This window comes from Cannabis sativa, chromosome 5, assembly GCF_029168945.1.
Source record: "Cannabis sativa cultivar Pink pepper isolate KNU-18-1 chromosome 5, ASM2916894v1, whole genome shotgun sequence".
Classification (NCBI taxonomy): Eukaryota; Viridiplantae; Streptophyta; class Magnoliopsida; order Rosales; family Cannabaceae; genus Cannabis; species Cannabis sativa.
The window spans coordinates 36,749,094-36,775,920 of NC_083605.1; the positions used below are offsets into that span (position 1 = coordinate 36,749,094).

The 26,827-nt window shown below is 34.5% G+C and overlaps 1 protein-coding gene and 1 long non-coding RNA gene across 2 annotated transcripts; one reads left to right on the forward strand and one right to left on the reverse strand.

Annotated features, from left to right (window-relative positions):
* Positions 1-3,864: 3,864 nt before the first annotated feature.
* Positions 3,865-4,671, forward strand: LOC133038321 (uncharacterized). Its single transcript, XM_061116431.1, has one exon. It carries the CDS (start codon positions 3,865-3,867, stop codon positions 4,669-4,671), a length of 807 nt encoding a protein of 268 aa, XP_060972414.1.
* Positions 4,672-4,782: 111 nt separating this feature from the next.
* On the reverse strand, positions 4,783-6,818 carry LOC133037895 (uncharacterized). Its single transcript, XR_009687882.1, has 2 exons — positions 6,116-6,818; positions 4,783-5,721 (listed from the first exon to the last, which is right to left on the reverse strand). It is a non-coding gene; the product is annotated as an uncharacterized LOC133037895 (long non-coding RNA).
* Between the last annotated feature and the right edge of the window lie 20,009 nt (positions 6,819-26,827).

The window sequence follows — 26,827 nt, forward strand, 5'->3', positions numbered from 1 at the left end:
GAATCTAGATCAGGTGGAACCAATTCAAATGGAACCTTAAGAAGCTCCAAATCAGGTGGAACCAATTCAGGTGGAACATGAAGTTCAAGATGAAGAAGACCCGAATCAGGAAGACCTTACAGAATATCAACTTACAAGATAAAGAGCTAGAAGAGTTCCTAAACCTAACCGAAGAACAGTTACTATGTGTAGGATGAGAGTATTGCCTATGCCTATATGTGCAAACTTAAAGCTGAGATCTATGAGCCTCAATCTTATGAAGAAGCACTTAAAGACAGAAATTACAAGGCTTGGTTGAAAGAAATATTGAAGGAGGAAATGTACTCTCTCATAAAGAATAAGACTTGGAGAGTTGTACTTAGACCCGATGGCAAGAGTGTGGTATCTTGCAAATGGCTTTTCAAAGTCAAGGAAGGGAGGACCGAGGATGAACCGGTAAGGTTCAAAGCGAGATTGGTTGCAAATGGGTTCACATAGAAAGAAGGGGTAGACTTTACAGAAATATTCTCAACAGTGGTGAAATATAAGACTATAAGGTTGATGCTCTCACTAGCTACTCAGTTTGACATGGAGATTGACCAAATGGATGTGACCACAACTTTTCTACATGGGGACCTAGAAGAAGACATTTATATGGAGCAGCCAAAGGGGTTTGTGGCTAAATGCAAGGAAGACCATGTTTGCAAGCTTGACAAGTCTCTATATGGATTGAAGCAATCCCCGAGACAATGGAACAAACGGTTTGACACTTTTATGACCAAACAGAGGTTCAATAAAAGTTATTATGACCACTATTTGTACTTTAAAGGTTCAGAAATCGCTAAAGTCATTTACTTGCTACTTTATGTGGATGATATGCTAATAATTAGCAAGGAGAGGTCAAATGTCAACAAGGTCAAGGATTTGCTCGAGTCGGAATTTGAAATGAAGGACATAGGTGCGGCTACTAAGATTTTGGGGATCAACATTCTAAGGGACAGACGCAAAGGGAAACTCATGCTACATCAAGAAGACTATATCAACAAGATCATAGAAAAGTTTTCTATGAAAGATTCAAAGGCTGTTTCACAGCCGATTACCAACTAATACCTTATGTCTAAATCTATGTGCCCGAAGACCAAGTTAGAGCAAGAAGAGATGGCTAATGTTCCCTACTCTAATGCAGTAGGGTCCATAATGTACTTGATGGTTAGTACTAGACCTGACCTTACTTATGTTGGAAATTATTTTACCAGGATCTTATATCTACTCACAAGTATGTTGATTAACACCCTAAATATGAACTTCAGATATCCAAGATCTCAGGAAGATTGCTCATGCAACAAAGAAGAAATACACAACAGTTAGTACAAAATCTGAGAGAAACAGAGAGAATAGAGAGGAAGAAAATATTGTAAACATATTTGGATTACCAAACAATACCTATGTGTTTTGGAATCCCACCTTTTGTAATCATCTAATCATTGAAGATCCATAGTAAACGAGGCAAGCTTGAAGAGGACGTACCCAGCACGATTTTAGGGAACCTCTATAAAACCCGTTGTTATTTCTTCCTTTTCTTTTTTGCACTTTTATTGTTGTGTTTTATTTAATTTCTGCTTGGGAATTTCTGGGTATTTTGTTGGTGTTCTTCGTGTTCTTCAGACAAGAACAACGAAGAACAAGGCTCGGTTTTAAGGGGGTTGTTCGAACTGGGCAGAGGGTGATTTCTGGTTTTTCTGGGCTGTTATTGGTGCTGCTGTCTTCTTGTTCTTCAGAGAAGAACATCGAAGACGAAGGCAGCTCTAGGGTTTCTCTGCTAGGGTTTTTAAAGTGTAGGCTGGGCTGTGTGTGTTAGAGTGTTTGAATGCTAAAAAGAGAATATATATGTCTAATGCAATTTAGGGTTTCCAAGGCCATCTCCAATGGGACACTAAAACACCAAATATAGGGTAGTTTCACACTATATTTACTCCAATGAGATACTTAAACTATCCTCATAAATGGCTTTGTCTACAGTGTCCCACCAAATTTAGTGGGACACTGTAGACTACACTATTTTTTTTAAAAAAAGTTTTTAATAATTAAATAATACTTTAAAGAAGAAAAAGTAAATAATGATATATATTTAGTATTAAAATATTCTTATTATATTATAAAATAATAAAATAATAAAGAATATAAAATTTGGTGTAATTTTTAGTGTTGTGGTTGGAATTGAAAAAAAAAATTAGTGTTATAATAGTAGTTTTTTGGTGTTGATTTAACACCAAATTTGAGTTTCTCCATTAGAGATGCCCTAAATAATATAGAAATGACTTGTAGTACATGAAATAGGGGTTGTTGTTTGTGGGGTTTAAAATCAGGGGTCAAACTTGTGCTTTGACTAAGGATTAAAGGTCAGGTTTTACCTTGTATTTGATTTGTTTCCTTTGATGTGGTGTAGGTTAATTTAGGAATAAATTCCTACAGAGCTTTTCTCTCTGAATAATTTTTGAACTCATGGACCACTTCTTGCACCACAATTCTTCAATTGTAATAGAAACATCACACCAAATTGAATAGTCAAAACAAAAATGATCACGAGAAAAGTCTCATCAAAACTACCATTAAGCATTGAGAAAATAAATACACGCGTGCAATGCACATATATTTAGTTGTATTTTTTAATTTTATTTTTAGATAGTGAATTATGATTTCTATACTATGTCATTTATAGTATAATTTAATAAATAATCATTTTTAAAATAATTTAAAATATACATAATAATATATTGATCAATAGAGGAAAAAGAGAACAGTGTTAAGTTTTAAAAATAAATTCTTAATTCTTGTTTATATTATAAGATAATTATAGGAGATATTTTTAATTTTATATCACCTCAATTATTTAAATATCAAAAATAGATAAAACCATTAATTACTGTGATATTTTATTAATATGACGAAGACAACCATGAATAATAGTAATATGTTCTTCTAACCCCTTTTCATTTAACACATTTCAATGTAACATCCAATGAGTAAAAACTATTGTTCTATGAAAATGTTGTGCAAACATAAGAAACATCTCTCGTATTAATAGATTCCTTGACTATATTGTAGCCATTTGTTACTTGTAACCCCAAAAAAAGACAACATTGAGTAAAAGATTTGGTCATGAAAAAACTCATCATCAGTGAACAACAAATTAGATTGGGTTTTGATGTACATCATTTGATGTTAAGGACATTGCACTGATGTCAAATAATAAAAGATATACTCCAAAACTTACAAATCCACAGCCAACATAAAAAAATTTTCTTAATCTTCCTCCATCGTTCAAAATTTTGTTTGAAAAGTTGAACATCGACCATTTTAATCACATACACATTATCTCTAGAACAAAATGTAAAAATGTTGAATATAAATATAAAAACTTAAGAATTGAATACAGAAGCTTGATAGTATAATCACATAATTCCAGAAATAATAAAACTAAAACACGTATTGAAAGAATAAAACTGAATGGGTTTCAAGTACAATTACAAACGATACTATAGTAAATTATTTAAAAGTGAACGGGAACAACGATCTCAACTCTCATTATTTAAAAGAAAGTGAAGTGGAACAACTATCTCAACTCTCATTTTAACAAGAGTATTTTGAAATTCACCCTTTCAGATCTTCCCTCTCAGCATCTAAATCAGTAAAAAATATTCTCTGCTATCATTGCTACAACAATAGGATTATCTGTAAGATTACTGCAACAATAGAATTATCTGTAGACCAAACATAATGTTATATTATATACTCTATCTATCCATCCTTTCGAATGCCCTCCCTGTTCGAGCGGTTATTGGGAATAGATTCCACATAGAGGATACTAGCTGCCCTTTATGCGGAATGGGGGAAGAATCCTTTGAACATCTTTTCCTATCCTGTGATTTAGCTTTTCACCTTTGGCGATCTTCTCCCTGGGGCATTTTCCCAGTGTGTGATACTGGCATCCGTGTTTGGGACTGGGTCAAGTTTATCTGGGATTTAAATAAAAGAGGGATTGAAGCTAACGATGTTTTCCTGTATGCCTCGATTGTGGTGGATACTATTTGGAGAGTGCGAAATGAGAAGGTCCATAATAACTGTTCTCCTGACATAATAAAATGTATTGACAATGTTTGTACTTCTTATGCAGATTACCATGATTCTTTGCTGCCTAGTCCCAGTCTTGATCTTACCGAAGCTTGGTCCCCTCCTCCTCCGGAGTGGATTAAGTTGAATTGCGATGTCAAAGTGGGACTCAATAGTATGTGCATTGCTGTTGTGGCAAGGAATCATCTTGGCAGTGTGATTAGAGTTCAGACGGCTCGGGAAGACTTCTCGGATGCTCTGTGCGGAGAAGCTGCGGCCTGCTGCTTAGCTGTGTCTGTTGCTTTAGATATTGGATCCAAATTTGCTATAGTGGAGAATGACTCGAGGATGGTTATCAACGCACTTAATGGGATTGACTCTCATTGGGCTATTGAAAACTATGTCTCTTTTTGTACTAATTCTTCTCCTTTATTTATAAGTTGTAATTTTTCTTATGTTCGCAGAACTTGTAACTTTGCCGCTCATAATGTGGCTAGATGGGCATTTGCTCATAAGGTGTTTGGGGCTATCCCGATTGCCTCTCTACCTGACAATATACTGTGTAACGACCGTGAGGTCTAACTTATTTGATTTAATGAATTAAAACGCTTTTTCTCAAAAAAAAAAAAAAAAATCAATGTTTAGAGAAACAAACAATAAATAGTTTCAACAAAAATATATAAATGCATCATCAAAATTCAAAATACTATCTTTAATTAATCAAAAAATATAACCAAAATCAAAATACATTCATCATTACCCAAAAAAAATACATTCATCATCACCCGCCATTTATTTGAATAGCCTCAGCCTTAATAACGACTCCCACCCATCATAAATTTATACATAGTTAACAAATTATTATGTCATAAAATTACAAAAAGTAATATGAAATTACAAAATTTGTGATAAGATAGGAAAACAAATTTAATCATCCATATTCGAAACTATATTTAATTTGAAAGATAACAATCACAAATTAAAAAAGGAAGGATTACTCTGATTTTGCATTTTATTATTTGTTTTGTTCATTAACAAAAATTTATACAATACTTGATATAATGTCACTGCCAAAAACAACTCTCCAATAGCATATTAACCCAATCCCAAAACCTTTCCAAATTTGCTGCACTCACTCACCTGAATTGACTTCAAACCATTAACTATAAAATCACATAACATAATTCATTAGGATGTCAATATTTAATTTTTTATATAAACACATTACATATATATACACATATATCATATATATACATACATATATATCGTATAACCAAAAAAGATCTCACATAATATCATGAACAGTTGACAAAATCTCCTTTTAAAAATAAAAATGAACACATTTTGAAAAATCAATTGAAATTATATATTTGAACACTAAAATTTATTATTGAGATTACATTTATGTTGTAAACTAGAAGAATGCTAATTCTCGATTGTATGGTATCAAAAATAATGGAAAAATTACCATTCCTTTGGTAAAATTGACATGGGTTGTAAGCCAATACCATTGAGATAAAGCCTCTTATATAGTAATGTTATCCTTCTGAATTAGATCCTTAAGTACCGTTGTCCCCTCCAAATAGCTTACCAAGGAGAACTTCTAGCCAATACCAAAACCAACACAACCTGCAGTTTGATTGCACTTAACTATTTGATTATTCAAAATTGAAGCATATACATATACTTGTAGATGTATCACAATTTAATTACTAAACTGAAGTGGAAAACAAAAGTACATAGAATTTATAACCTTAATCATGCATATTAAATCAAACAATTTAATTTGTGATAAGATAGGCAGACATAGTTAATCAACCTTAAAATTTCACTTGATTACTGTTAATTTAAGAGATCAACCTGCTATACTACATAAGGTATATAACCTGCCTCAATATTGCAAGTGTGTGTAGCTGTTTCTACATATAACCACAGCAGAAATCTCTATTCCTAATATCGATCTCACAAATATATTCGAATTGGGCAAAGATTGTTCATGTATTAAATTCAGCCATGGAAATACCTGCAATTGACGATCAACCTGATCAGTACTCATGTTATGGCCATGAGTATTAAAATTCAAAGAGGAAAAGAAGGGCACAAAAAATGCGTCAGCCATTTCAGATCCAGTACTCAACGCTATGTTGCCTCTTCAAACCAAACGGGAGTTCACAGGCCACGGCGGCCATGATGTTGAGGTCGATCGAGTGAGGCCAAAAGGTTAACATTCTTTTGCTCTAGCCCAAGTCGCAGAAGGCAGGCACCCAAGTTCCGAGAAGACTAATTCAGCAAGAAAAATTAAAATAAAGATATATTTATGAAAATAAAGGTTTTTTTTTTTTCAAACGAAAAATAAAGGTTTATAGGAGTAAAATTTTTAAAATGAAAACGTAAAAACGAAAAAAAAATAAAAATTGGAAAAGGTAAAAATTTATTATATATGAAATTTTTAAGCTTTAATATTATAAATAAAATATATTATAAAAAAGATTATTTTTGAAAATTTTCCAAAGTTTTTCTTTTTGTAAAGGTTTTGATACCAAATACAGTTCATCACTTATGTAATTTAATTCTCATTTTTCTTAATTTTTATATAGAAAAAACAGAATCTTTGAATGGAATTTTTGTCTTACTCAGCAGATAGGAACCCAGATGATTATAAAACACCCTATCAATTAAAAAAAATTGCAATAAAAAATTGATGATCGAGTACCCAAAAATCTTATCTGTTTGATCATAATCGAAAATAATGAAATAAATTAAAGTGAAATTGAAATGGATAAGAAAGAAGATAAGATTAGTACTTACTGGTAAGTTTTGGGGTTTAAGGAGATTTGTAGACACAATGCGTAATTGGCGGGGATGATTTTATTTTATTTTATTGACGCGTACTCTTCTCCTTGTTCTTCCACTTCAAACCAGATAATACATAACGATAATATCTTTTTAATCAGATTTATTATATAAATAAATAATATCTTTTTTTTTTTTAATCAAAAGTATCTAGATTATAATATAGAATTGGAATAATCATATTCCTAATTAAATTAGAATTAATATTGCCCTATATATGTACCAGCTATCTAATTAAAAAATTTATATTACCAAATAACACACACGTAGTCATAATAAATATGGATAATCAACCATTCTCCCAAGTTTTTATTTACCCAAGATTTAATAGTGGTTTTGAAGAAAATGATCCACCATCATCACCATTAATGAGGGTGGAGTTGAAAGTGATCCAAATGTACTATTCAGATACCGATCATAGCGACACCTTCATCTCATACAACTCCACTCACCAATTCCAATACCAAATTTATCACCTATTCCAAGAGACCTCACCATCCATCAACACACTCATTACCTCCATGTTTTCAGACGAACTGATCCCCTTCCCCTTGGTTAACATGTACTGGAGCAACCCCAACCTTCCTAACATGTCCCAGTTAAAGATGGCGGTAAGCTTCCACAGAATGGTCAACATGGTCTCGTTGCCCCTCACCCTCGTCAGTACTCTCCTTCACGTACACGCCCTCGTCACCGTCGTCATGTCTCTATCACCTTGACTCTGGATAACAGGATAATGATCCCTAACAAGGTTTTGCTTGATCTACGTATCGCTCAGGCATGGGAAAAAGTACTTAATCGTTTAACGCCTGTTACCGCCTCTTTCCCCGCTCAGGCTGATCCTGAAGTACATCACCCACCATCTTCGTCGACAAGTGTTGATAATGATGATCAAATGTTGAATCATGTTGACCCAAAGGAGGATGAGCATGATGATGAGGATTGGTTCGATCATGAATCACCTAGGCTATATGTGGTAGTATGAATACATGGAACCATCAAGATTTAGTGTAGTACAACACTTATGGTAATTACTATAGAAACTTATTTTACATCTTATTTAGTATATTAATTAGTAACTTAAAATGTGTTATTAAAATTTAGGACTTTAAACACAATAAATAAATGACTCATTCCCTTCAGTACTTTAATTTTTGAATTTTTTATTTACCTATCACTAACTACTCAACCCGACTCAAATCTTATTTTCTTTAAGTATCTATGTAACTACATTCTATACATGTTCATTTTTTTTATACAGGCTTTCGGTTTCGGTTTTAAGTTAATTATTTATTTAATGAAAATAATAGAATAATTAGTTTTGATCAATAGCTAAGATTTATCAATCTTACTCAAAATCTAATTCAGGTCAATTTTTAAATTCTTATTATAACCCTGTAATTAAATAAACTATTATTATTGATTAATTATATAATATAAATATAATATAGAGTAAATAGCGGTATAAGTACCCAAAATTTTAAGTTTGCAAGCAACATAAACTCAATGTTTATTTTTAGCAGCAAAGGTACCCAATTTTTTTAAAACTGTAATTTTTTTTCTAGTTTCGTCAGTACAAATTCCGTTTTGAATTTATTAAAAATATATTTGGAAGTAACTGATACTACATGTTTCTATCTAGACCCAATGATTTAGAATTCGGATCTTATATGTGCCCTATTTAAGATAATAACAGAGTCAGTACTGACAAAATTAGAGAAAAATTATAGTTTTACAAATATTAGGTACTTATACCGCTAAAAATGAATATAGAATTTATGCCGCTTACAAACTTAAAACTTTTAGTACTTATGCCGCTATTTATCTTGTATATTATAAAAATATTTGTGAGATAAATATCTTATATTTTCTTATCCATACACTTATATTATACCAGGCGAAAGTTACGTGCATTGCACGTATGCTTAGTCATATGTATTCAATTTTATTTAACAAGTGATAAAATATTCATATTTCTCCATTTTTTATTTTTACATTCAAATAGTCATTCTAACATACTTAGAAATGTTTCAGCAGTAAAAGAAAAATCAATTAATTTAGTATGTCTGTTGAGCCTTTCTCTCTGAATATTTTTTGAACTCAGGAACCACTTCCTGCACCACAATTCTTTAACTGTAATAGAAACATCACACCAAATTGAATAGTCAAAACTATCATTAAGCATTGAAAAAATAAATACACAAGTATTATATAAATATATGTGACTTTCCTTATTAAAAATAGCCTCAAGAAGCTCATCACATAATTTTATATCACCTTCTCTCATTATTGCACTGCAATTTCCACTTGCTTAACCTAGAGGAGTACCATATATAGAGGTCATTAATTTACTCTATATTCAGAGGAAAAAATAAAGTAAATAAATGAAAATTAGGTACTTGTTTTGTTTAGTAGTGAAATTCCGTATTTTAATATTCCCAGTTTGATTATTTAATTAAGTGATTAATTAAATGCGGAATAATGAAACTGGTACTGAAAACAGTTTTCTGTAGTTACAGAATACAACTCTGTCACTCCATAGAAACCCAGAAAAACAAACAGTGCGTAAAAGTAAAAACACACAAGATTTTTGTACGTGGTTTCAACAATCCTTTCAGATTGTTACTAGTCCACGGGGCCACGCCCAGAGATAAGATTCATTAGATCGGTATCAAAAATACAAAGTAATTGACTTATGCATAAATAGACTCCCTCTTATTGTATGCCGCAAGCTTGATGTATTCCACCTACTAACCGAATCTTGATAAAACTCAAAGAGCTCGAACTCCCTTCAATCACCTTGAAGAGTGCTTGAATCCTCCCGATTCAAGGCTTAAAGGCTATCTCCCGAAAGCCTATACAACCATCTCCCGATGGTTGTGTGCTTGTATCATCCCGATGCAAGACTTCAAAAGCAATCTCCCGAAAGCTTGTAAAACCCTTCTCCCGAAGGTGTGCTTGTATCCCCCCGATGCAAGACTTCAAAAGCAATCTCCCGAAAGCTTGTAAATACCCTTCTCCCGAAGGTGCACTGATGTTCTTCTTCGTTGTAGACTTGAATACAGACTCAAGACAATACAAACAACAAATAAACAGAGTAAGAGTAGAACAACTCTTCTCTACAAAACAAAGACACTCTTTTCTTATGATATGAAAGTGAATAAAAGAGTTAACATAACAAAGACACTCTTTCCTTAAGATATGAATATAATTCTAAGTGTATGAAAGAGATGCAAACCCTAGCTACTATAAGATGTATTTATAATGAACATACATCTCATAGACAGCTTACATTCGGTCTGAACAAGACCTCAACCCACTAGAAACTTCCCTAAAATAATTCTTCAATCAGTCCAGGAATTTCCGTTTCTGTACCTACAGAATTGTGGGTAGTAACTACAACTTTCCTTTTATAGAAAAAGAAAGTTTAGCTCCGGTTTTCTCTTCAAGAAACCTAATCTTAGAAAATGGGAAACTCAACACAAGATCAGAATAACAGCTGGTTAGCAAAGAATCAATGTGTAATCAAAACTTACCATTTTTACCTCAATTTCCATAAATAGGAAAGCTAGTCAACTTTCCTTCCAAGTTTAGATTTACACAAATATGGAAACCATATCAATAAATGCCAGCCGAAATATACAAAGAATAATAAAATATTTTTGTCAATTAAATATGCCAAAAATGGAATTAACAATCTCCCCCTTTGGCACTTTGATTGACAAAACATTTTATTATGAGAAAACCTGCATCAAGTGTTAGAAACCAAAGCAAATAACTTCTTAAAGATAAAAGAGTATAGAAAATACTCCCCCTGCATGAAAGCTCTCTAACACATAAAATATAACTTTTTTTGGACGGAAAAGCTTGCAAACCGAAGAACACAGCAACTTTTTAAACGGAAAAGTGCAAAACCACAAACAAGACAACTCCCCCTAAAAACAAGGTTCCAGAGTTGTAACACATAATCTAAAAAAAATAAGTACTAATTACCACAAACAAGACAACTCCCCCTAAAAACAAGGTTCCAGAGTTGTAACACATAATCCAAAAAAAAAATAAGTACTACTCCCCCTTTTTGTCTATCAAGGAGCCAAAGATAGCAAAAACCATGAACAAGGTCATAATAGTTTAAGCATTCACAAATAAAAAGCAAGAGATAGAGAATTGAACCACTTATTCCTCATCATTGGGTCGGAAGAATTTCATGATGCTGTCCATCTTCCTGAGAAGTAAGGCTTGACTTGTCTCCATTCTCCCCAAACACAAGTTGAATTCAGCCATTTCTGTAGAAGCAGAAGCAGCAGCAGGTGCAACAGTAACACCAAGGGAAGCAAGGTTGTAAGTCAACTTTCAAGCTTTGGTCTTCGACTTTCTGGCAGTTTTCATCGGAACAGATGACGAACTAGGAACTCCGGTTGCTGGTGCAGGCGGCGCAGGGGGGGAGATCGGAGAAGCAGAGGCAGAGCCACGAGAGGGCTTCTTGGACGGTTGAGCATTCTTAGTTTTGGCCATTTTTCTTTGAAACCCTAGAACACAACACTCTTTCACTTTGAAAGAAAAAATTAGACCTTTGAGAGAAAAAAGAATGAAAGGAGAAGAGAGTGGTGATCGTGGGTGAATGGGTGGTTAAGCATATATAACATTTCAATTTTAATTACCCAATAAGAAAGAAAATGGAAAAAGGAAAGTAACTTACTTACCTTAATCACCACGTGGGGAGAGGAAAAAAGGAAACCAAAAGAGGTTTTTCAATATTTGGTCAATGTTTCCTTAAATGGAAAAAGGAAACAAAAAATCCCCACAAAATCTAAGAATTTAAAAACCCTTACCAAAACCGAAATTTCCACCAAAAAGGAAACAAAAAATAATTAATTATTTAAGTACAAGTTTCCTATACACACAAAAAAAAAACCAAATCTCCACAAATAAAGGAAACATTCTAAATAAATAAATAAAATTAAAACATGTTTCCATAATAAGAAAAAAATAAAAGAAAAAAATTTACAAGGATTGAAAAAAAATCGAAAAGAAAAAAAATATGCCCCCCTTTTTCTTTTATTTTTTCAAAAAATGCCCTCCAAAGAAAAAATTGCAAATAATGAACAAGAGAACACAAAAAGACACAAAAAGCACTAATCACCACTTAAGAGCAAAAAAATTGTGTCTAAGAACATAATGAAACATAACAAAAAATAACAAGAATTTTTAACAAAGCTCACTTGACAACTCGATCACGAACCCTTGTTTTTGTTGTTGTTTTTTTTTTTTGTTTAGTTTTTGATTAAAAGACAGAAAAATAAAATAACCTTGATATTCTTACAACTAGAATTCACAATGTCCATTTGTCTTTGTCCCTGATGAAAAAATCAAACTCATAAGAATAATCAGAAATTATCTTATCAAGCTAATGAAGTAATAGAATGAGGTCATACCGGTTCACAGGAAAAATTGACTCAGTCACCAAGAATATTAAAGCACATCAAACAGTATGTAACAGCTTTATAACACCATTTTCGAGAATAAACAATTTTTACCACAAACTGTGTCAAGCATTAGTGTGTGAAAGTGTAAGCAGGGAACATTGCCCAATTTGTCAAAAAGAATTTTTCTGATAAATTGTACCCATAGGAGACGCTGTCACACTACCTCAATGGTAGCCCTTTTCAATGGTAGCGTATCTTCTACATAACTCCTAATTACATAGTTCCAACTTACTCAGAGATGACTCTCACACATTGAGATAGGTAGCTCTATTCATCCAATGGAGCTTGAACACACAGTTTTTGAACAACATTATTTGAAAATGGTAGCTTACATAACACTGTTTGATGAACCTGAATATTCCTGTGAGGAGTGAACAATTTTCCTGACAAACCTGTATGACATCATAATATTACAACATTAGCAATAAAATAATAACTGAAATTCTTATAAGGTTGAAATTTTCTTCTAGGACAAAGACAAGACATTATGAACTCTAAGACAACTCAAATATCAAGGATTATGAAAAAATAAAAGCATTAAACAGTACAAAGCCCTAAGGATTTCCTTAGAGAAATAAATCGGATCGAGTCAAGAGCTTTAGTAAAAATATCTGCAATTTGTTTGCTAGTTTCAACATATTCTAAGACAAGAATTTTATTTTCCACAATCTCTCTAATAAAGTGATGACGAATGTCTATGTGCTTTGTGCGAGAGTGTTGAACAGGATTCTTAGAAATGTTTATAGCACTAGTGTTATCACAAAAGATGGTTAAAGTTTTCAAATCAAACCCATAATCAGCCATCATTTTTTTCATCCATAACAATTGGGTACAACAACTACCCGCCGCAATGTACTCAGCCTCAGCTGTGGACAGAGAGATTGAGTTTTGCTTCTTGCTATGCCATGAAACCAGATTGTTTCCAAGATAGAAACATCCACCACTAGTACTTTTTCTATCATCTGCATTACCTGCCCAATCAGCATCACTAAAGCAAACAAGGTTAGAATTAGTGTCTTTTGAAAACCAAATCCCAAAATCAATAGTGCTATTTACATAGCGAATGATTCTTTTCACAACAGAAAGATGAGATTCCATGGGATTTGCCTGATATCGTGCACAAACACCAACACTATAACAAATGTCAGGACAACTAGCAGTAAGATAAAGCAAACTACCTATCATACTTCGATACAAAGTTTGATCTACCTTTACTCCTTGTTCATCTTTGCTTAATTTCAAAGTTGTGCTCATGGGAGTGTTGGTATGTTTGGCTTTCTCAAGACCAAACTTTTTCACCAAGTTCTTTGCATACTTGCTTTGAGTGACAAACGTTCCCTCATCTGATTGCTTCACTTGAAAACCCAGAAAATAAGTGAGTTCACCTACCATGCTCATTTCAAACTCCTTTTGCATTTGGGAAACAAAAACCTGCACTTCAGAGTTAGAAGTAGATCCAAAAACAAGATCATCAACATATGAAAAAATAATATGAAATTGAATGTGTGTGATGAACTGTGTTTTAAGAACACTTCCTCTATAATCATGAGAGTGTAAACACTCAGATAGACGCTCATACCACGCCCAGGGTGCTTGTTTCAAGCCATACAAAGCCTCGTCTAAAACATGATCAAGAAGGTGGGAATCCTTAATCGTTCCATTTTGTTGTGGGGCTTTAGGAGCAGAAAGATTATGAAAAATACCATAAGATTTACAGAATTTACCATACACAGTATTTTCAAAATCTTTTCCATGATTACTCTTACCACGAACTATCTTACCAATGTTGCAATCTTTTTGAACTTTTAATTTCAAGCTTTCAACCTGGATTGGACCCATTAAGTCCATATGTGGGAGTTCGAGAACTCTGGAAGTATTCACATGAGAAACACTCTTATGAGAAATTTTCAGTTGCTTACCAAGCTGACATGGTCCACATTTTCCCAAAGACTCCTTACCTAATTTAGGTAATCCTCCAACAATTCCTGCATTAGACACTCTCCTCAGATTTTTAAAATGAATATGACCAAGTTTTTCATGCCATAAATCAGTGGTGTTAATAACAGAGTGACAAGTAGCATATGTAGTGATGGTGTTAACAGTTATCATTAGATCTGAACCCTTGCAAGACAATTTCATCAAGAATATTATACACATAACAATGATTACTATCAAAGCTCACAGTATAACCCTGATCACAGATTTGACTAATGCTAAGAAGATTAGCTTTTAGTCCATCAACCAACATGACATTCTTCAATCTAGGAAGCCCTTCGAAATTGAGAGTTCCTATCCCTATGACTTTTCCAACAAGACCGTTACCAAAAGTAACTTCTTCACACTGCATTGGTCTGATGTTCTCAAGATATTCTTTTTCACCTGTCATGTGTCTAGAACACCCACTATCAAAGTACCACATGTTAGTAGCAATAGTTTTAAAACAAGAAGAACCTACCAAGCATTTATTTTTGACAACCCATTTTTGTTTTTGTAAAACATGTTTATTTCCAAGGTAATTAGATTTAAACATGTTTTGCATAGTGATGCATTTAGGTCGAATGTGACCTTTTCTCCCACAAAAATGGCAAATAGGGATGAAACGTCTTCCATTCCCTTTAGAATTGTCAAACTTACCGTGGTGCTTCTTTTACGTAACGACGAGTGCTTTCCTGTAGAGACAGAAACCTGCGAGGTAGAAACAGTTCTTCCAGAAACAAAACTATTAGATTTAACAAAAGTGGTATTAGAATTAGGTTGATTAGAAACATAACCCAGACCAACATGATTGGTTTGGCCAGATTTTTGAATTTTTTCAAAGATGGTGGAACCTGGATTTAGCATTTTCACATTCTTTTTAATGTTATCAAGTTCCTTGGTTAAAGACATAATTTTAGACTCTTTTAAAGATAGTTCAGATTCACAACATTTAAGTTTATCTTCCAACTCATTAATGTTGTTACACAAGACTTTATTATCTTTAACCAGGGAGCGATTTTCAGCACATGTTTCCATCAACTTACCAAACATTACCTTGTAGGATTCAACCATAGAATTCTCATCAATTTCTGACTCATCTGATTCGGATCTAGATTCTTCCTTGTTGTCATCGATCGAGGTATTATTCATGCACATGAATTTTCCTTTTTCCTGCAAATTTCTTGACAAAACACTTGTTAGAGCAACTTTTTCTTTTTCATCTTCACTACTTTCAGAATCATCACTCCAAGTAAAATTCAATCCCTTTTTATTTTTCTTTAAGGTATTGGCACATTCAGATTGAATATGACCATACCCTTCACACTCTCTACAACTAATATCTTTGTTAGATGAAAAATGTTTAGAGGGATTGTTACCTGAAATGTTACCATTTGAGTTCTTTGAAAAGTTCATTTTATTTCCAACAGATTTCATGTATCTTTGGAAATTTTTTGCTAACAAGGCCATTTCATCATCATTTTCATCATCAGAAATAATATTTTCAGAATCATTGAAAGCAATACCTTTGATTTTCTCATTCGAGAGACTTTGCTTACTCTTTTTCTTGATCTGTTGATTCAACTCAAAAGTTCTTAAAGACCCCATGAGTTCCTCAACCTTCATTTTGCCAAAGTCTTTTGCCTCTTCCATTGCAAGCAATTTTGTGTCAAACCTGTCAGGAAGAACTCGAACAATCTTTCGAACCAAGACAGATTCATCTAATTTTTCTCCCAAGGCAAAAAACTCATTAGAAATATCAGATAATCTTTCATAAAAATCATTTAAAGTTTCAGTTTCTGACATTCTCAATTCATCAAATCTAGTTTGCAACATGGTAAATCGTGATCTCTTTACATCAGCAGTACCTTCAAATTGAATTTGAAGGATTTCCCATGCTTCCTTTGCAGATTCACAAGATGAGATTAATTTAATAAAGCCTTCACCAACACCATTAAAAATAGCATGTAAAGCCTTATTATTATAACCAGAAAATTTTTCATCTTCAGTGGTCCAACTGAGTTCAGATTTTACCTGAGTATTACCTTTTTCATCATTTTCAGTAGGTTGAGACCAGCCTGTAAGAATAGCTCTCCATGCCTTCTCATCTTGCGATTTGATGAATGCTCTCATCCTGACCTTCCAATAAGTATAATTCGACTCATTTAACAGAGGAGGTCGAGAGATAGAGCTTCCTTCTGCAAATAAAGACATCTCACACAAAACAAGTTAAACGGAATAACCTCAAGATCTCACTAAGAATTTAGTGACTTGCTCTGATACCAATTGAAATTCCGTATTTTAATATTCCCAGTTTGATTATTTAATTAAGTGATTAATTAAATGCGGAATAATGAAACTGGTACTGAAAACAGTTTTCTGTAGTTACAGAATACAACTCTGTAACTCCAGAGAAACCCAGAAAAACAAACAGTGCATAAAAGTAAAAACACACAAGATTTTTGTACGTGGTTTCAACAATCCTTTCAAATTATTACTAGTCCACGGGGCCACGCCCAGAGATAAGATTCATTAGATCGGTATCAAAACTACAAAGTAATTGACTTATGCATAAATAGACTCCCTCTTATTGTATGCCGCAAGCTTGATGTATTCCACCTACTAACCGAATCTTGATAAAACTCCAAGAGCTCGAACTCCCTTCGATCACCTTGAAGAGTGCTTGAATCCTCCCGATTCAAGGCTTAAAGGCTATATCCTGAAAGCCTATACAACCATCTCCCGAAGGTTGTGTGCTTGTATCATCCCGATACAAGACTTCAAAAGCAATCTCCCGAAAGCTTGTAAAACCCTTCTCCCGAAGGTGTGCTTGTATCCTCCCGATGCAAGACTTCAAAAGCAATCTCCTGAAAGCTTGTAAATACCCTTCTCCCGAAGGTGCACTGATGTTCTTCTTCGTTGTAGACTTGAATACAGACTCAAGACAATACAAACAACAAATAAACAGAGTAAGAGTAGAACAACTCTTCTCTACAAAACAAAGACACTCTTTTCTTATGATATGAAAGTGAATAAAAGAGTTAACATAACAAAGACACTCTTTCCTTAAGATATGAATATAATTCTAAGTGTATGAAAGAGATGCAAAACCTAGCTACTATAAGATGTATTTATAATGAATATACATCTCATAGACAGCTTACATTCGGTCTGAACAAGACCTCAACCCACTAGAAACTTCCCTAAAATAATTCTTCAATCAGTCCAGGAATTTCCGTTTTTGTACCTACAGAATCGTGGGCAGTAACTACAACTTTTCTTTTATAGAAAAAGAAAGTTTAGCTCCGGTTTTCTCTTCAAGAAACCTGATCTTAGAAAATGGGAAACTCAACACAAGATCAGAATAACAGCTGGTTAGCAAAGAATCAATGTGTAATCAAAACTTACCATTTTTACCTCAATTTCCATAAATAGGAAAGCTAGTCAACTTTACTTCCAAGTTTAGATTTACACAAATATGGAAACCATATCAATAAATGCCAGCCGAAATATACAAAGAATAATAAAATATTTTTGTCAATTAAATATGCCAAAAATGGAATTAACAAGTAGTATATCTACATATCAATAAACAAACATTTGATCAAGTACATACATCCATTTATCAATAAATCAACATAGCATAATTAACCTACAAAAATAAATAAGTTAGACATTTTATAATACAATAAAATACTTTAATTTGAAATCATCGAGTCCTCAGAGAATCAAGGCAGCAAAATTTTATACAAAATTGACAGCAAAACTCCAAGAAAAGAGAAAAGAAGATGAAGAGATCAGAAAAATAATAACAACAACTTTTGACCCAAACAATCGATAATGAAAAACATAAATGATCTCATAATAATAAAAATTGAAAATATTATTGCTTAACTTCTTGACAACAAAAACTAATTTTGAATGTCCACAAATAAAATTTAAAAAGCGGCATTAGTTATTTTATTCTTTTACAAACTTTAAAATTAGATCTTACCTAATATATAAAATGTCTATCTAACCGATTTTATTGTGTACTTAACAGATTGTTATATATTTAACAGAATTGCTAACCGAGTTTTTCGGCAACTAATAAAATATTATAAAGTTATAGAGCTGTAAGAAAATTAGAGAAGGATTTTTACGTGGTTGGGGCGTTAATGAGCCTTAGTCCACGAGTCTTTATTATTTATGGATGTATTTAATACAGAGAATGTATTTGGTGAGTGTTTCACCCTTATAAATACAGAGAATGTTCTTGGTGAGTATTTACTCTACTTGCTCTTATGCAGCCCAAGATTCTCTATCCCCTTTAATGAGCTTTGGGGGGTATTTATAGTGTTTTTGGTGGGGTGATCCCCAGAATCATCCTTACAAGTGTATCTGTAAGTATCCTTAAAGTTGAGCATTCCCAATGAATATACCATGAGTAATGCATGGTCAAATCCCTAGGCGCTGTAGGGCTTTTATGTGGAATGTCCTTATTGTCTTTTGACTGATGTGACTCTTCATAGTGTAGCCGTCGCTAGACTTAAATGATCATTACTTTGTAGCTGCTGGTTGGAGGTTGTGTCGTCAGACTTTATTGCATGTAGTAGTCCCAACACGCTTCCTCCCATGCGGCATTAAATGCGACTTGATTGCTCAGGAGAAACCTGACACTTCGCGGAGATGCCTTAACGTTACTTCGAGCTTCCGGGAGCATATGGGGTTCCTTATGCCTTCTCCGGGAGCTACGTCCTGGAAGCCACCTTACGACATAAAGACTTTGCAAATATTTTTGGATTGTACATTGCTTGGTCTACGTGTCCTTGTTTGGTTGGTCCACGTATATTGGGCAAAATCAGGGGCAACATTTACCCCCAAGCCTTGTTTATTTGAAAAAATAAAACAAGGCTTGCTCAAGTGCTTCCGGTTGACTCCTCGGTTTCTTGGCACGAGCTTTGAGCTCATGAGGGTGTATTTAATGATGGCTTTTAATGCAGCGATTCACTTTTTGCAGAGGTCGATTCGTTTCATGCCCATTGATTGATACGGCGCATTAATGGTGTCAGACGGATACTCAAACGTTTCCACCGCCTTAATTGCAAATCAATCTGGTTCGTTGATTTCTGAGAATTCGAATCGTGCGCTTCCCCCACCGTTCGATTGGTAGGTGACGACGCATGTTCCTCATGCAGCTTTGCCTATAAAAGCCACCACCTTTCCTTCATTTCGGTTACGTCCCATTTCTCGCCAACTTTGCTCAAATTTCCCAGAGAGAAAAAATTCTCAAACCCAGAAAAACACCTTTGAACACTTTGCAATTTTTCCCAGTTCTTCTTCGTTTGTTACTGTCAGTCCTTCTTATCTTCATTTGATTCACAGCAGGACCCCCAGTCTCAACAGTTCATTGTAAGTTCCTTGCACCCTTTGCTTTATTGTTAATATGCATGGCATGCTGTTACTTATCTGCTTGTTCTTTTCTGGGTTTGTATTCGAAGTTTCTGGGAATGCCAATGTTTAGATTCTTCATATAATCGGTTTGGGTTCACTACTCTAGTGATAGGATTACTCTTGTCACGCATTTGTTGTTATCTTTTGTAGAAGACCACACGTTCTTCGTATAGTGGTCGCTTAGGGCATAGGATAGATTGTTTTCTTTCTACTTTATGCCCTTGCTTTTTCTTTAGTGCGCAATGCCGTATTCTGTGAATTTATTGCACCCGACTCTTGTCCAGGGAATCCTTCTAGGGTTTCCTGTATGACAGGTGTCCGGAGGGGGCCTCTTTCCAGCGGTTAGGGGACCCCCATTCCCTTTTTATTGGTTTAGGGTTTGGTATGGGGCCTAACTGCTGGAACCTTAACTCTCTTTACAGAATTGAAACATGTCTGCTTCTGGCTCAAAGTCATCTAAGAAGAGCGGTAAGCGCCTGGTTACCCTCGAGGAGGTCTCGCTGGGTCCTGTTGCCCAGGAGGGGTACAAGTCTCAGGCAACCAGATGGGAGGCGGTCGAGCTTCACTTCACTTTAACTTGTCCCCATCAACTGGAAAACATCGTGGAGGTAGCTGGAACCAAGCCTTCCACATCTGGGACCTACCACCGGCCACCTCGTGATGTGGAGACGCCAAATCATAACTATGGCGGCTTTGGGGCCTGGAGCCAGACGCATTTGATGGGCGGGGCCATGCTTCCTCTCCAAGACTATTTTGTTAATTTTTTAGTTTTTGTCGGCCTTGCGCCATACCAACTTATTCCCCAAGCATACCGCCTGCTTTCAGGCTTATTTATTTTTTACTCCGCCCAGGGATGGGGCTCTCCCAGCCCGGCGGAGATATTGTATTTTTACGAACTTGTTTCTGTCCCCAAGAAGGGGGACAAACTTAAAGACGATTTTTACGGGTTCCGGGCCCACCCTGCCAATGATGGGGTGGTCCCGTTTAATAGGCAAACTCATGTTAAGGAGTATCGCCATCGTTTTTTCTTCTCTTCCGGGTTCCAGGCAGTGGACCATCCGGAGCTCCTTACTGAGTGGGTTAGGATTCCTCCTTACGAACGGACCGCACCTACTCAGTGTTGGGTTTTATGCCCTAAATAAAACTCATTTCAATATAATCAAATTTACTTATTAATATAGATCAGAAATAACATTTAATGTTGCATGGTTCACATGATTTATTTCATGATTATATGTACATAATGTATAAATTCATCTGAAACCCTTTTCACATACTTGATCCTGTTTATTGTGTCGTCAACACATTGGAAAGTAAACATGACTATGTGAATAAAGTTTCCTAGATTTATCAGACATAGGGTTTTACTGATATGATAATCTACAACAGAGTTTACTTGCAATTGGAAAAGTGTTATGTTCTTTCCAGAGCATTGGTTAAAGTAAAGCTCACGTTGGATGCATGGAGTATGCATCGGAAGGGACCGATATTGAACTTTGACTTAGATTTATTAAACTTACCGTAATATCTATTTAAGTCAATATCGCCTAGTTGATCCTAGATCAAATGATCTTAATCTTGTTATGATTAGGCTCAATCTCGAGAGGCTATTCGTGTTCTTTGATTTGTTAGTTAAGCCTACTTTTAGGTCAGGGTGATATGTACATTTTGGGAACACGGTAGTGCAATTGAGTGGGAGCGCTATCATAAACATGGAATCTATAGCTTCTATCTAGCGAATAGTAAGCAAAGGATGATCTCCTTCGAGCTTGACGAAACGAACATAAATGGTGGAGTACTCATTTCACATAAGCTGAAATATCATTTATACGGGGTCAAGTGTTTTAAGGAATAAATACATTGTAGGGTGTAACGGTAATTTAATCCCTTTATAGTGTAGATCATTCATATAGAGGATCAGTGATCACATTAGGATTATAACAATGGATAACTAATGATGTGTCTATATGGTGGAACATATAGAGCATTCTATATACTGAGAGTGCAATTCTAAGTTCTATGCGTGGATTCAACAAAGAATTAATAAGTTAGTGAATTTTAGTGCTAAATTCTTGATCTACTTATTGGAAGCTCGGTTATATAGACCCATGGTCCCCCCACTAGTTGAGATAATATTGCTTGTAAGACTCATATAATTGGTTTTGATTAATCAATTATAATTCTCAAATTAGACTATGTCTATTTGTGAATTTTTCACTAAGTAAGGGCGAAATTGTAAAGAAAGAGTTTATAGGGGCATATTTGTTAATTATGATACTTTGTATGGTTCAATTAATAAATATGATAAATGACAATATTATTTAATAATTATTTATAGTTATTAAATAGTTAGAATTGGCATTTAAATGGTTGAATTAGAAAATTGGCGTTTTTGAGAAAATCATATGCAGAAAAGGTAAAACTGCAAAATTGCAAAAAGTCAGGCCCAAATCCACTAAGCATGGCCCAGCCACTTTTGTAGGCAATTTAAACTGATATTTTCATTATTTTAATGCCAAATAATTCAAACCTAATCCTAGTGGAATGCTATAAATAGATAGTGAAGGCTTCAGGAAAATTACACTTAAATTTTCTACTTTTTCATTCAGAAAAAACTGAGCATTCTCTCTCCCTATCTTTGGCTGACCCTTCTCTTTCTCCTTCCCTCTTGAATTTCGAAAATCCTTAGTGTATGAGTAGTGCCCACACACAGCAAGTGGTACCTCAATCATAGTGAGGAAGATCGTGAAGAAAGATCATCAGCAAAGGAGTTTCAGCATCAAAGATTCAGAGAAAGAGATCCAGGTTCAGATATTGATAATGCTCTGCTACAGAAAGGAATCAAGGGCTAGATATCTGAACGGAAGGAGTCATTATGTTCCACTGCACCCAATGTAAGGTTTACTAAACTTTATATGTGTTTATTTCATCGTTTTAGAAAGTTCATATTTAGGGTGTTAATCAACATACTTGTGAGTAGATCTAAGATCATTGTAAAATAAATTCCAACACTCAGGTCTTTCTTCGGAGAGCCCAGGCCTTTGCCTCTTATGACCGGGCCGATCTTGACGTCGGGGGCCTGGTCACTACGGAGAACTGCAGGAAGGCAAAACTCATCCTGCCGCACCAATCCGTTGAGGACTCTAACCTTTCCCGGGTTATCTGTCCCAACGTGAGGGTGCCTGCCGCGGAGAAGACCTTCCGGGATGAGATCATCGCCACTGCCGAGAAGAAGTACCAGGACTATCTCTACCGGAAGGCTCAGGAGAAGGCATACTCTAAGGCCCAGGCAGCTTCCGGGAGGCCACTTCGCGTGGGGAGCCCGGTCGAGAGAAGAAGCCAGACGATCGCCGAGAAGCCCCTTCATATTGGGGACTCAGCAGAGAAAAGGGCTCCCAGGCCACAGCCTTCGGCTCAGAAGCCGAACACTGGGGCTCCTGGTGCCAGCACTTCCGGCTCCGGTGGTAAGTCTCCTTTAGCAGTTCATTACGTCCCTTCTATTGGCGAGTATGCCAGTCTTAGGCCTGTAGGGTTCGATGAGCGTCTTTATAGGTTTAGGATGCCCTCGACCCGGTGGGGAGACCATTTGAAGGAGTTTTATTTTTCCAACTTATGAGACTTCCTAGGTCGGTCCCGGAGGGGTTCTGGTCCTCCAGAACCCGTCCCCTTAGGCCCTTCAGGTTATATTACATCCAGCTGGTTCCGACCTTCGGACAGCTATCTCGGAGATGATGCCGCCAGCATCAAAATTCGGAACTTTGCTAGGGCCGAATTAGAGAGTCAGGGTAGGACTAGCTTGCTTGTCATATCTGAGTGTTGGTGGTTTCCCACGGCTGTTCTAACACTTGCTTTCTTTCTTTTGTTGTAGCAGGTGCTTCCATGGACGCCATTTTGGCCGAACTTGCCGGGGTTCACACTCGTGAGGCTCCCCCTCCCTTTACTTCTTTCCAGATGGCCCCCCTCTGAAGATTTCTTCCAGTGCTCCTCCAGACACTATTGACTTAGTGGATGAGGAGGTGCTCCCGGGAGAAGGTCAAGAAAAGCAATGGGGCTTTTCTGAGGAAGTTGAAGAAGGTGAAGGAGGGCACCGAGTGTTGAGTTTTATGCCCTAAATAAAACTCATTTCAATATAATCAGATTTACTTATTAATATAGATCAGAAATAACATTTAATGTTGCATGGTTCACATGATTTATTTCATGATTATATGTAGATAATGTATAAATTCATTTGAAACCCTTTTCACATACTTGATCCTGTTTATTGTGCCGTCAACACATTGGAAAGTAAACATGACTATGTGAATAAAGTTTCCTAGATTTATCAGACACATGGTTTTACTGATATGATAATCTACAACAAGAGTTTACTTGTATTTGGAGAAATACTATGTTCTTTCCAGAACATTGGTTAAAGTAAAGCTCAGGTTGGATGCATGGAGTATGCATCGGAAGGGACCGATATTGAACTTTGACTTAGATTTAATTAAACTTACCGTAATATCTATTCAAGTCAATATCGCCCAGTTGATCCTAGATCAAATGATCTTAATCCTGTTATGATTAGGCTCAATCCTGAAAGGCTATTCGTGTTCTTTGATTTATTAGTTAAGCCTACTTTTAGGTCAGGGTGATACGTACATTTTGGGAACACGGTAGTGCAATTGAGTGGGAGCGCTAGCATAAACATGGAATCTATAGCTTCTATCTGGCGAATAGTAAGCAAAGGATGATCTCCTTCGAGCTTGAACAAACGAAAATAAATGGTGGAGATCTCATTTCACATAAGCTGAAATATCATTTATACGGGGTCAAGTGTTTTAAGGATAGAATACATAGTAGGGTGTTACGGTAATTTAATCCCTTTACTGTGTAGATCATTCATATACAGGATAATTGATCACATTAGGATTATAACAATGGATAACTAATGATGTGTCTATATGGTGGAACATATAGAGCATTCTATATACTGAGAGTGCAATTCTAAGTTCTATGCGTGGATTCAACGAAGAATTAATAAGTTAGTGAATTTTAGTGCTAAATTCTTGATCTACTTATTGGAAGCTCGGTTATATAGACCCATGGTCCCCCCACTAGTTGAGATAATATTGCTTGTAAGACTCATGTAATTGGTTTTGATTAATCAATTATAATTCTCAAATTAGACTATGTCTATTTGTGAATTTTTCACTAAGTAAGGGCGAAATTGTAAAGAAAGAGTTTGTAGGGGCATATTTGTTAATTATGATACTTTGTATGGTTCAATTAATAAATATGATAAATGACAATATTATTTAATAATTATTTATAGTTATTAAATAGTTAGAATTGGCATTTAAATGATTGAATTAGGAAATTGGCATTTTTGAGAAAATCAGATACAAAAGGTGTTAAAATTGCAAAATTGCAAAAAGCAAGGCCCAATCCATTAGTGTATGGCCGGCCACCTATTGTAGTATTTTAAGTTGATTTTTTCATTATTTTAATGCCATATAATTCAAATCTAACCCTAGTGGAATGCTATAAATAGATAGTGAAGGCTTCAGAAAAATAAGACTTTTTCCTGACACTTTCTGAATCAGAAAAACTGAGCCTTCTCTCTCCCTATCTTTAGCTGCCACTTCTTCTTTCTCTTCCCTCTTGATAATTTCAAAATCCTTAGTGTATGAGTAGTGCCCACACACATCAAGTGATACCTCAATCATAGTGAGGAAGATCGTGAAGAAAGACATTCAGCAGAAGGAGTTTCAGCATCAAAGATTCAGAGAAAGAGATCCAAGTTCAGATATTGATAATGCTCTGCTACAGAAAGGAATCAAGGGCTAGATATCTGAACGGAAGGAGTCATTATATTCCGCTGCACCCAATGTAAGGTTTCTTTAACTTTATATGTGTTTATTTCATCGTTTTAGAAAGTTCATATTTAGGGTGTTAATAAAACATACTTGTGAGTAGATCTAAGATCCTGGTAAAATAATTTTCCAACAACTGGCCTCAGAGCCATGGTAATTGATTTACTTGCAAGAAATTTGGACTTTAAAATGATTGTTTGTATGTTCTTTGGATGGTATCATGTTGTATTGAGTGTTCTTTGATGATTGATTGATGTTTGTAAATTTTCGTGAAAAATAATTGCGATTCTGTTTCTGGGATTATTTTTATTGGATAGTATGGGAAAAATTAAGCAAGTTAGCCTTTTACAGAACTCAATTTGGATTTTATTTGAATTAGTTATGAATTTTTGAAGATTTGAAAAAATCGGGTCGCAAATCTGTCCGTATAGTTCACAATTTTTTCGTTTTTCTTCGATTTTTCATGCTTTTTCATGGAATTAACTTCCGATTTTTGGTATAGTTTTGTATTTATACTATTACTATTCCTAATTCAATTCTAATCATCATTTTGAATTAATTTAATATTTTTTAAATTTAATTCAAGATATTAGTGTAATTTGAATTTGAATAGAATTAGTATCTATCTTCTTGCTTAAAAATCTATCTTATTTTAAAATTTGATTATATCTTATCTTATTTTAAATTTAAAAATAAGATATTTATAATCATGTAATTTTAAAATGATATAAGATATTTTGCTAATTTTTTAAATTTTGTTATTTTCTTTATTTAAATTACATTTAAAATTTGAAAAAGATATTTATTTATCTTTTCTAATTTTTTATTTAATTTTTATTTATAAAATAACATTTAAAATTTAAAAGTAGTTAGCAAATTTTTGAAATGATATTTAGGTTGGTTAAAACCTAATTTTTCAAAAATTGTAGGTTTAATTTTAAATTTAATTTTTTTTAAAATTTTGAATGATTCAATTTTTTTTAAAAAATTTTCGAAATTTTTTTTATTATTTAATTAATTATTTTCGAAATTAAATAAATCCTACATCCAACTATCCAACTAACCTTGTTGCAGGAGTATGTGTTTTAGCTTATGTGTAAGTTTTGAAAACCTATTATTACTTGATTGCAAATA

Excerpts from the sequence above, each read along its gene's own strand:
- LOC133038321 (XM_061116431.1), top strand. The coding sequence starts at position 3,865 with ATGGGGGAAGAATCCTTTGAACATCTTTTCCTATCCTGTGATTTAGCT.